We start from the raw sequence: 12,506 nt of genomic DNA, 5'->3' as shown, positions 1-12,506 counted from the left end.
AAGGTAGATGGACGGCTGGAGCATTTCAAACATTTGAAATTCAAGTTTTTAGGAATTATCTTTTTAATTTTTAAGATTTAAATTTAAATAATTATCTTTTGTATTTTTAACACTTTTTAGGGTTTTAGGAAGCAATAATTATCCACATTGGGTAAATCTTCAAAGATATGTCAAATTGCTAGATTTCTTTCTTTCTTTAGTTTAATAAAAAAATTATTTTATTCTATTTTCGTTTTCTTTAATTTTCATTTAAGACGAGAGCTAAATCGATGACTCAATTCCATCATGCATGAGAATTGAAAAAACTCAAATAACTTCGGAAATCTCTCTCAATTTCTTTTGCGTTTATTTTTAAAATCAAAACAATTTCAAAACCAAAGATTGGTCTTGTTAGGATGTTGTTATAATTAAATGTGTGAGTGAAAGAATCGGCTTATTGAAAGCATATTCGACTTCCTGGGAACACACTTAACAAGATTGCCTTGCTAAGAGGGAATTGAGATCGGAATTAGTAGTTATTGAAACAACAATCTGATTCGGTCTTCCATGAACTTAAACAGTTTAAGTATTCAGTATACAAAGAAGAGTCGCGAGGATTGCCTTTGTAGACAAAATAACTTACGTGAGTCTCGAATTAAAAATCATTTTTCTGAGTCAAAGCGAAAGGCTAAGGCTGATTTCTACATATTGAATATATTTATTTTAATTTTTCTTTCATTTTAATCTTCTTTAAAATCTTTTTATTTTCTTGCTTCTGTTTTATTTATTTCTCTTCATCTGCAATCCCCTTATTTATTTAAATATTATTCAATCTACTCCTGAGCTCAAAGATAAAATAAAGCACGGATAAATCAAGAAGTTTTCTTAGTTTCTATGGAATCGATCCTTACTTTTCTTTTATTATATTTAATTTCCTTTATTTATTATTTCAGAAGAATAAATTATTTTGATGCGAAGAACGACAACGTAATTAACACCATATTTAATTTAGTTTGTGTATATGCTCGTTTTTGTCCGGGGCTAGGTCGCAGTAGACTCGAAGCAGAGCAGTGGGAGGCCCAAACCAATGACCCGACAGAGCAGCCCACGTGAAACCTTGGAAAACCAAAAAAATAGTTATCATGAATTAACCGCTAGAAACTGTAAATGGTGGTTTTAATTTTCAATTAACCACTAAAGAAACGGGAGTTTTTTAGGGTGATTACAAAAAAAAAAAGGAGGATGGCTATTACGAAAAGGAGGGGGACCAGACATAGAAAAAAAGAGCACAAAGTAAAAAAGAGGGAGGAGAGAACACATAAAGAGGAAATTAATTGAGTGAACAAAAAAAGGGGGACCCCACTGATTCTTTGTTTTGGGAGAGAATAGACAGACAGAAAAGTGGAGGAGGGGGAAGAACAGAGAATTTTTACACAGACACGAAAAAAAAGAGCATTTAAAAGGGAGGAGACAGAAAAAAAAACGGAGTCCTTTAGATTCGTTTTTTACAGAGCAAAGCAAATATAAAAACGGTGTAAATAATATTCCATCGCCGGTGTTCAAAGAGCAAGCAATATAATGGAGATTTGCCCTACCTTTTTTTCCGAAAGCGATACAAAGCAGATTCAAAATTTAATTCCTGTAAGATTTTCTTTTCATGACTATTTACAGTTACATTTTTTATATTTGTCTTAATAGTTTTCAAAATAAGTACGAAACTCTAAATAGAAATGAGAGAGGTTGGGTTTACCTTCGGTTATGTGTGAAGTCTAGGTAAATGAGAGATAACTATTAGGGTTCTTTCGTCGAGATTACAACGTCGCCAGGGTTGGGTCCAAGGCCGAGCCGTTGGGGATTTTTCGGGAGGCTTGCAGGGTAATATTAGAGTTTAGTTTTCGTTTAGGGTTTTTAAAATATCAAAACAGAAAAATAAAAGAAATTTAGGAAGCAAAGTAATTTTCTTACCTCAGTTATTTGAGTCCATCGCCGAATAAATAGAGAGTCATCGTTGAGAGTGGATTTTTTGGGAGACGGAAAATCGAAGTGGTTAATCAAATTGGGTTGGGGTGATGCACGGTTGTAGTCGAATGGAGGGAGGCCATCGAGGCGGTGGTCGGCGTTAGCTCTATTGGGTCTCGTTCGAAGCGATGGTGGAAAATTTTTTTTCTCTGCCCCCTGGTTTTGTCGAATGAAAGAAGAAGAAGAGGAGGGGGTTGAGATAGTGAAGGGTTGCGTGGGATGGTTAAAATGATAACTAGGGTCCTACTTTTAGTCTAAGTGAGAATATAAATGAAGTATAAAACGACAGTGCTTAGGCTAGGAAAATTCAGTGCCTGGGAGGGTTATTTGCAGAGCAAATTCTTTTTTTTAATCCATTTAATCCATGTCTCATATTTTTAAAGTTTTAATTTTTTGCCATCAAATTCTACACATGTTATAGTTTGGTCCTAGACTACACTGTTTAAGTTTTCGGTTATTTTACATATTTGACATAATATTTTCATGGTTTTCATTTTAGTCTAATATATGTTGTTGGGTTATTTTCTCTTTAATCATTATAATTTATATATATATTTTTACATATAAGTCACTGATTTATTTCTAATTTACAAATTTAATTTTACATTTACTTGAATTTAGTCATTATTCTAAAATTAGTGTATTTAACTTAAATTAATTCCCGCATTTAAGTTTCTTTTAATTTAGTCCTGTTTAGGTTTGTTTTCTTTAATTAGTTGTTTATATTTATTTTGTATGATGATATGTTTATATAGGTATGAGTATGTGAATAATTCAGGAGTAAATCGCATGGTATTACTTTTTGCACAATTTGTATGATATACTCATTTGCATAACTCGACATATTACATAATCGGACTAAAGGATAATACCCTTTTAATTTAAAATTATCATGAGTGGTTTGTCTTAACTGATTAGAGGGTTGTTTTGACGATTTTAAACTAAAAGTGTATTCCGAAAGTGAAACAAAAAAATTGATTCGTCACCTAAAATTTGGGAACGAGAGAAAAGGAAATGTTCGTTTATTTAAATTTATCGAGAAAAGGTTGTTATAGCTTTAAGATCTGGTCTCGATATTTGTAAATAATCGAACATTCTTTATCTTTCTAAAACGACTTGATAATTTTTAATTTAATTTATTTGAGTGTTTTTGATTTTTTTTAATTTACATCTTTGTTTTATGGGATCAAAAGCCAAATTAAGTTCGAGTTTATAAAGTTCATTGCAAAGACGTTAATTAATCGACTAAGTACCGATTTAGGGCGTTGTGGGGTGCTAATCCTTCTCTACACGTAATCGACTCCCGAACTCATTTTTTGGCAATGCAGACTCAATTTGTTGTTTTAATTAAAATTAATTTTTATTTAAAATGACAAATCATTTTTGGGTGCCCAATCACATCCTAATCAAATATTGGTGGCGACTCTTTGAACCATATTTTTTCGATCGTAAAGAAAATCTAAAATTTTTCGAAACGAGAGGTCTTTTAAATAACATTTGTTTTTAAATTAAAAAGAGGTAATTAATAATTAATGTGATTTTTAAAAATCTTATTTTTTCACCTTTAAGGAAAAAAATCATTTCGACAGTTTGATAGGTAAGTGTATATAAACTAAAAATTATATTGCAGTTTTGGAGATGAAACTAATCGAAGAAATAAAATATATAAATATTGAAAATTATGGGAACTGATTATTTATAGGCTATGCCACTAGTACCGAACTCTATTTTTTACACTCTTATCAGTTAGGATATCACCAACGTGGAACATAATTCATTAATTTTATATTTCTAAATTTATTATAAAATAAAAATTTTTATAAATTTAAATAAAAATTTATTTGTTTCGAATTTATCACATTGAATAAGTAAATTTTTTAGTAAAAAAATGATATAAATGAATTTTTATATATTAAGAAATTTAAAAATAAATCGAATCGAATTTAGAAATCAGAATATATCAAAAACTTAATTTTATTGATGATTTTAAAAAGCAAAATAGTTAAGTGATCAAAATAGAATTGTGAGAATAATTGAGTGACCAAATATGTAATTTATCCTTGTATATTTTAACATAGTTAACCACTTAGGACAAACGTGGTAATGATTTAAATTTCAGGAGATAAAACATTTTAAAAAATATTTTAAGGGATAATTCAGTACAAATGATATAGTTTGAGGGAATGATGCGTTTAAGCCTTTTTTTTGTAATTAAGAGTAATCATTTAATGTGTAACTTAATGAATCTTATATCGTTTTATAGATGCTTTAATTTGTAGGACGGGGTTGGGGTTGGGGTAGGAAGGTAAAATCAAAATTATTAACACAATTAATTAATTGGTCTAGTTCAATTCATATATATATTATAAAGGGTAAAATATACAAATGATTTCTCAATTATAGAAAGTTGTTTTGTTGAGTTTCCTGATTATTAAAAAATATATAATGATCCATAGATTATAGGGTGTTGCTTTGTTGAGTCTCTCAACTTTAAAAATTATTAAATAATCACTTAACTATTTATATATTTTAAACTCGTTATTTTAACATTAATGTGTTTTTCGAGTCGAGAGACCCAACAAGGAATAATTTGATGGGGAGGTTGATTAAACACACTGAGAGCGACAATGAAAGTTTCCTGCTAAAGGTCAGAGAGCGACTTGACAGGCAAGAAACTGTTTATTTTGCTGCTCCATTACCAGATTTTTTTTTTTTACAAGTTTGCTGATGCAAGAAACTGTTTATTCTCACTGTTTCTTGATATTTATTAGGTTGGTCTTGAAATTCCAAAACTTGGAAGTTAGATACAAAAATCTGAGAGTTGAGGAAGAGGCATATGTAGGAAGCAGGGCATTCCCTTCGTTTTTCAATTTTTTATCAATAAACTAGAGGTGATTATGGATTTTTCTTTTATTATTCTTTCTTTTAAACTCGTGTTAGAAAAGGGTTTTTTCTTATTTGTTTCAACCTTGCTTCTTTTGGTTTTGAAGAGCATTTTGCATACCTTACATCTGCTATCTAGCAGAAAGAAACACGTGAACATTCTTCGAGATGTGAGTGGCATCATCAGGCCATGCAGGTGAGAATCAGTCGAAAAGGCTGAATCGGATCGAGATATCTTAATATTAGTTCCGGTTATGATCCATTTACATTGTGTATATATGGATATGAAAATATATGCAGAATGACATTGCTGTTGGGTCCTCCAAGTTTTGGAAAGACCACTCTTTTGTTAGCATTGGTGGGAAAGCCTGACCGAGATCTAAAGGTTGAACTTCTAAACTATTTTTTTTTTTTTTGCAGAATTTTACAAGGGTACAATTTAGTTAAACATCTGTTACAGTTTTCAGGAAGGGTAACATACATGGGCACGAAATGGATGATTTTGTGGCACAGAGAACTGCTGCATATATTGGCCAAAATGATATCCATATCCATATCCCCGAACAGGTGGTGGGAAATTGTGGGGTTTAAAATAAATGAAAGAAACTGTTATCTTGGTTTGAGTTTGACACCTAGAGAATACATTTCTTCTTCTGCTAATGCTGTGTGAATGGAAGCAAGACCTTGAATTGGTGTTGCTTATACTCTATTTTATTAGTTCTAACACCAATATTCCAGGCAGCATCCATTGAGGGTCAAGAAACAAATATAATCGCAGATTACATTATAAAGGTATTGTGATTCAGATCAATAACCTGGACAATGAAAGTGAAGAAAACACACCCCTTTGCTTCTTGCCTTTACTTTGTTCCATGCTTACAGATTTTGGGACTAGAAATTTGTGCTGATACCCTAGTGGGGGATGAAATGATTAGGGGTGTCTCAGGAGGACAAAGAAAGCGAGTAACAACCGGTATGCATTCTTGTAGTTTCCCATAATATGAAGAACTCGCTACAGCTGAAAATGGTTCAATATTGGTCATGTGCTCCACATTAATTTCCTATGCTTATTACAATACTAACTCTCTGTTGACTGCGTTATAGGTGAAATGCTAGCTGGTCCAGCGAAACTGCTCCTCATGGATGAGTTATCCACCGGTCTGGATAGTTCAACGACATATCAGATTGTCAAATCGCTGAGGCAATATATTCACATTCTGAACAGAACTGCCTTCATTTCTCTCCTCCAGCCAGCACCGGAGACTTTCGAACTGTTTGATGATATCGTTTTCTTGTCTGATGGCCAGATCGTGTACCAGGGTCCCCGTGAACATGTGCTTGAGTTTTTCAAATCGATGGGGTTCAAATGTCCAGCAAGAAAGGGTGTTGCATACTTCTTGCAAGAAGTAAGAGTGCATGTAGATTTTGTCTGTCGAACCTTACAAGCATAAAAAAATTTCACTAAAATTCACAAGCTACATTGTTTACCGAGTACCTTATTTTATACTGATAGTACTGATTAACATATTAAAGACGAACCACACAGAACTAGAGTGTGGCATATATTTAATTTCATTTTGAATTGCAGGTTACATCGAAAAAAGATCAAAGACAGTATTGGACTCAAACTGACAGGGCCTATAGTTTTGTCACTGTGGAGGAATTTGCAGAGGCCTTCCTATCATTCCATGTGGGAAGAAGATTGCAAAATGATCTTGAGATTCTATTTGATAAGACTCAAAGTGATCCTACTCTTTTGACGACCAAGAGATTTGGTGTTAAGAAAATGGAGCTTCTCAAAGTTTGCTTCTCAAAAGAACTTTTGTTGATGAAGAGGAACTCCTTCGTCTACATCTTCAAGCTTGTACAGGTAGGAGTCGGACTCTACAATGCAGTGTCGTTTCCTGGTACTAATTTAGCAGTTGGTTATGACTAGGGTTTTCTATTTCTGCTTGTTGCTTGTAATGATGGCTTTGATAGGATCAACCATCTTCCTAAGGACTGAGATGCATAAGAAGACTGTAACTGATGGAATAGTTCAGATGGGTGCTGTATTCTTTTCTGTATTTATGATCATGTTTAATGGATTAGTTGAGCTTGGCATGACTGTTTTTAAGCTTCCAGTCTTCTACAAGCAAAGAGACAACTTACTCTGTCCTGCATGGGCATATGCCCTCCCTACATGGATTTTGAAAATTTCTATATCATTCACAGAGGTTGGTCTCTGGGTGGTAGTCACCTATTATCTCATGGGCATGGATCCCGATATTATCAGGTAAGCTGAAAACAAAGAGCAAATAATACTTGTACTTATGATACGCTAGATTAGAGTGTTGCTTCTCATATTTTTTTCATTCACTATAATGTAATGTGTTGCAGGGTTTTAAAGCAGTTTCTTTTGCTGGTGCTAACGAACCAAATGGCTTCAGCACTATTTCGGCTAATTGCAGCATTGGATAGGGAGCTGACTATTACCATCACAATGGCTTCATTTTTTATGCTAGTTCTTTTTGCGAATTGTGGGTACGTCTTGTTACGAGATATAATACTAGTAAACAGTTTTACTTTTACATACATGATAACAAGTTTGGTTAAAGTTTGAAGCATTAATGTTGGTGCCTTGTCTTTTCATCACCTTGTAGATGAAGTCGGGAAATGGTGGATCTGGGGTTATTGGATATCCCCTATGATGTACTCACAGAATTCTATAGTAATTAACGAATTCCTTGGAAAGAGCTGGAATCACGTACTTCCTTGAACTGGCTTGTCATTTGAACATTTCGTGGTGTGTCATGGTGCAGTAGTTGAGGTTTTTCATTGTGACCTGGAAGGTCAAGTGTTTTAAGCCGTGCTAAAGCCATCTCTGCATACCAGGGTTAAGGCTGTCTACATTTGACTCTCGCCCGAACCCTGCAACAATGGAGCCTCCTTGCAATTGGCTACCCTTTTCTCTGTATCCCTTTGATCGTTTGTTTGTCAGGTTATCAAGTAAAGCTAATGTCTAAATAACTATTTGATATAGGTTATTCCATTCAATACTGAAAGGCTGGGAGTTTTAGTTTTAAAGACTCGCGAGTTCTTTACAGAAGCATACTGGTACTGGATAGGGGTTGGCGATCTGGTGGGGTTCATATTAGTATTCAATTTATTATATACTCTAGCTCTCACTTATCTCGGTCGTGAATGTCTTTAATCGTCAACTCCAAGTCATTAAACAGATACAATACATATATTTATATGTATTATTAATGATATTCTGACTATATTTGTGCAGCCTTGTATGAATCCCAGAGGGTAACATCTGTAGCTCAACATGAAGATGATGACACAAGTGGAGTAGATGGCCAGTTCCTGCCAGAAGGAAGTAACACTGGTAACCAGAAATGGATAGATAATAGCATTGATTATTTTGTGTGTTAATATTGTAGAAGCAGAAGCAAATGTCATGAAATCAGCACATTTTGATATCTAAGGCCAAAATAATTAGTATGAAGCTTAAAGTGAGCATAAAAGGGCTCAAGGACTTACCTTTATCTATGGCACTTGGAAAGAAAATGAGGAAAAGGAAAATGAGAGGGAAGAGAATAAAGAGAAGAAGATGAAAGTTTTTCATCTCTAGGAGTCCCAAACGTTCAAGACTCCAACAAAATCTTAAATTTTAGCCTCTTTTTCAATAATGATCTAATTCATTTTAGGTCTCGATAGACCCGAAATTACTAATCAAGAATTTATATGTTACAGTTTCATGGTGTATATAAACTATTATAAAAATTATGGATCGTTTAATTATATAATTTAGGGGTGGATGAACTAAGCCCCCTAGGGGGTCAAGTACGCCCCATTATTTCGAAAAAATGTGAAATTTAATTTAACATGTTAAGGAAAATAGAAAAAATAATTTTTTTGCATACCCATTATTTTTAAGAAAAAATATTAAAATTTTAGACTTTATTTTTTAATTTATAAATCCTTCACTGATATAATACATGTATAAATGCTGGCCACCCACGCCATATATATATCTGAACACTTTTTTATAAAGTTCATGTAGATGTGGTCATGTTTTATACGGCCTGCCATTCACTCTAACTGCATATCCTTTACTAATTAAACTCTGTCGTGCCATGCAAAAAGAAAAATGAATATATTCTTCTTGTTTTTGTCTTTATTATTATTCTTTTTGTTACACGTGAGATCAGACCCCTTTCATTTTCATTTGGTCCCCTTCGCACCACGCACATTACTCATAACTAGGAATAAAAATCAAAGTGACATTTTCAAAAGAAAAAGAATTACGATTTGTTAAAATTAGTTTATTAAATAATATTTATTAAAATAATGATAAATAAGTGTGGAGTCTTGCTTTGTTAATTTCTTAAGCTAATTCAATTAGTAACTCCTATTATTAAGTAAATGCTGCGTGGCCGTGACACCCATTGGAGTTCATTAAATATTGTACCTAAACGTTACCTAAATGTATTTAAGTGTTCCACTATACATGTAATGTTGTTTACTCTCATCACTTTTATATGCACTCATTGTTTTTGTGGTCGACCGTGAATCTTTTAGTCTTCAATAGTTAATACAAAAAACAATCAATTCCGCAAGAATGGCTTTGCTTTTCCTTCACTTTTGGATAAATTACATGTACAATGATTTGATTTAATATAATTTTTATTTTGATCATTTAATTTTTCTTTTAAAAATACGTAATCAATATCATCATATATACGAAGTGGAATTTGACGTTACAAACTTTTAAAAAAAATGAAATTTTAAAGAATGATAAACTATATATTTGATTATTTATTTTATTAAAAAATATTATTTAATTAATATAAGTGACATAATATTATCATCTAACATCTGATGATTAAGATGATATCGACATATTTTCTTGTTACTATTGATTAAATGGTCATAAAATAATTTTTATAAATAGCTAGTTTAATTATTATGGGTGGGTTTGGTAAAGCTTTCTAAAAATACTTTTAGTTAAAAAGTTTATTTTGACCTCAAAATCAATGTCAAACGGATAAAAAAAGTACAGTAAAAACTGTGGTTTAAAACCAACTTTAAAATCTAGATTTTTCATTTTCAACTTTGCATTTAGAATCAAATTAATAATTTTAACCTTACACCAAAATAATTAATAATTTTATATGTTTATTGAAGAAGATAAATTAACTAGATTAAATTAATTAAAAATTAGTTTCATTCATATTATTGTTATAACATTCATATAACTGTAAAATCGAATACACTTAAATATATCTATCTTTAATTCATAGATTAAAAATTATAAATAATTTACTAATTACAATTTCTATAAAAAATAATTTAAGTTCAATTAAATTAAGTTTTAGTATATTTTATTTATTTTGTCATCCTCCAAATTCTTATATAAAATCTTATATTTTGTAGAAACGACAATAATTTTGATCTTCTTCAAGGGCAATTCTTATTACTTTTGTAATAATATACAAGCTTTTATTATTTTGATTTCTCACTCTCGATGTCAAGGTGGGCAAACCTTTAGCGGAAAAGAAAAAGAAATCTAGGGCCAATATTAAGAAATTTAAAATATACAAATCACATTAATCCTCTGCGGTAGGGCGCATATCAGGTTCATAATTCACCACATAATCATAACCGTAGATCTGATCAAGAACGAGCACCAAGCCCATAGCAAAGGCCCCATCAAAACCAGGTTTCAAAGAAAGCAAGAAGACGTCCTTACCAAGGACCACGTTAGTGGAAGCATCAACTTTGCGTTTAATCTCAGCCACTGATTCCTTCGCCGCATTGAAGAACGTGCAGCTTCGCTGTCCGAAACTTCCTTCGATCTGGTACTCCTCCCCAGGATTGTTGAACACCTCCACTGTCATTCCACACCGTCCGATTATCGATGATCTCTTCACACTAAAGACCGGTTTCTGACCCTCAGATCTTTCGCCTAGAAACCCTTCCCACCGGTTATGCAAACTCGGCCTCTGTTTAGGTAACACAAGGGAGAAGAAAATTTTATCGGTGAGTTAAACTCACTAAAATTGAAAATACTTGTTTTCCCTAAATAGATTATGCCCCATTTGGTGAAAATCTAAATTAGGTTTTGTATTGGCTTCTGTTTAGGTAATCAAAATTAATAAGGAAAAAGAAAAGTATCTGGCGAGTTGACTCAACTAGGAACAATCCATGAACGAGTAACCAAAGTTTAAACCATATGAAGATCAAATCTATGCTTATTTAACCAAATCAGATCATAAAACAACGGAATAAATCGAATCCAAATACGGTCCCATTTCAGTAAATAGATTTGTCTCGACTCAATTCGTTTAAATGCCAGAAACAGGATTTTAAATAATAATCCGTGATCGTGATAGCGCCCGCGAAATAATAATAGTATTATCTTCCGATATACTCGTTATATACGCAATAACGCTCGTTATGACCCGTAATAACATCTGTTATGACTGCAATCATAATAAACACAACATGACCAAAAATATAACTACGACAGCGATTTGAATCCTTACCCTAACCCTCCACAAACAAGTTAATCAACATTTCTTAAACAATATGTAAATCGAATCTATACCCATTTATCCAAATCAAATCGTAAAAGAACCCATTAAAGCAAATCAAATTACTGCCCATTTCACTAAACAGATTCAAACAAACAAAGTCAAATTGTTTACCTTTTTTCTAACAGTGAGAAGGCATCTTCCATGAGCATCCATAAGAACAACTTCGGCCTTGTCACGAGGGTTGGGGCCGTACGAGTCAACTCGGAAAACCAACTGACCTTTACAATCGTAAACAGTGAAGCCATCGTTGGCGAAGAAAAACGAAGTTTTGAGAACCGTTAGATGCTTCTCTGCCTCGTATATATAACCGCCATCCACAACCAAACCTGCTTTCATTTCGTTCCCCTGAATACAATTCACCTTTCGCTTCTTTAGATTCGACGGCCTTTGGTGGAGTAATTAACGAAGAAAGAAAGAAGAAAACTGGACGTTGAGGAAAGGTAGAACGCTGAAGGGAAGATTTATAGTGTTCTCTTTTCAGACGCTGACTCGGTTACTGAATTGGAACATGTGCTAAAATATAAAAATAAATTTACTATAATAAAATTATATTTAAAGTTAAAGCCCCCGTCTCCCATTGGAAAAAAGTCTGGGTACCGCAGGAGAAAAGGAAAATTTCAAATTGGGAGTTAGGACTTGAACTACGAAAAAGTGGATCGAATATGTATGGCTCAGTTTTATACTTCCTTTTATCCTTTACAGTTCGACTGAGTTCCTTAGGCATAACTCGGGCAACGACTGGAATATGTTGGTGGACCAGGCCAGCCGACATCTTAATACATCTAAAACAATTTAGTTTTTTTTTGACAAAAAGCTTTTATTAGTTTTAAATATATTAAAAGTTATTGTATTATTTTAATCTGAAAACTTATTTTATATGTTTTATTGTATGATATTAAGTTTTTATATTCTTTTTATTTAAAAATTTTAATTTTTTTTATTTTATCTTTAAGTGTTTGTAGGAAATTATTTAAAAGATAAAATAATTTTCAGTTGTTTATATTTATAGTTATTTATTACTTTGACTCTTAAAAAATA

At 32.4% G+C, this 12,506-nt stretch overlaps 1 protein-coding gene and 1 pseudogene across 1 annotated transcript; one reads left to right on the top strand and one right to left on the bottom strand.

Moving 5' to 3' along the window:
* Nucleotides 1-4,591: 4,591 nt before the first annotated feature.
* LOC120131844 lies at nt 4,592-7,483 on the top strand (annotated as a pseudogene).
* Nucleotides 7,484-10,431: 2,948 nt separating this feature from the next.
* On the bottom strand, nt 10,432-11,933 carry LOC120131339 (protein LURP-one-related 5-like). Its single transcript, XM_039148345.1, has 2 exons — nt 11,580-11,933; nt 10,432-10,874 (listed from the first exon to the last, which is right to left on the bottom strand). The coding sequence occupies exons 1-2, from the start codon at nt 11,802-11,804 to the stop codon at nt 10,479-10,481; spliced, it is 621 nt and encodes a 206-aa protein (XP_039004276.1). The 5' UTR covers nt 11,805-11,933; the 3' UTR covers nt 10,432-10,478.
* Between the last annotated feature and the right edge of the window lie 573 nt (nt 11,934-12,506).

This window comes from Hibiscus syriacus, unplaced genomic scaffold (genome assembly GCF_006381635.1).
Source record: "Hibiscus syriacus cultivar Baekdansim isolate YM2019G1 unplaced genomic scaffold, ASM638163v2 tig00110556_pilon, whole genome shotgun sequence".
NCBI lineage: Eukaryota > Viridiplantae > Streptophyta > Magnoliopsida > Malvales > Malvaceae > Hibiscus > Hibiscus syriacus.
Note: the sequence above shows the minus strand (reverse complement) of the source record. Positions and strands in the feature narration are given on the sequence as shown.

What these genes read in the sequence shown, in the direction of transcription:
- LOC120131339 (XM_039148345.1), bottom strand. Translation starts at nt 11,804, where the DNA reads ATGAAAGCAGGTTTGGTTGTGGATGGCGGTTATATATACGAGGCAGAG. An exon ending in TTCTCACTGTTAGAAAAAAG is followed by an intron (nt 10,875 to 11,579) that starts GTAAACAATTTG and finishes TTACCTAAACAG; the next exon opens with AGGCCGAGTTTGCATAACCG.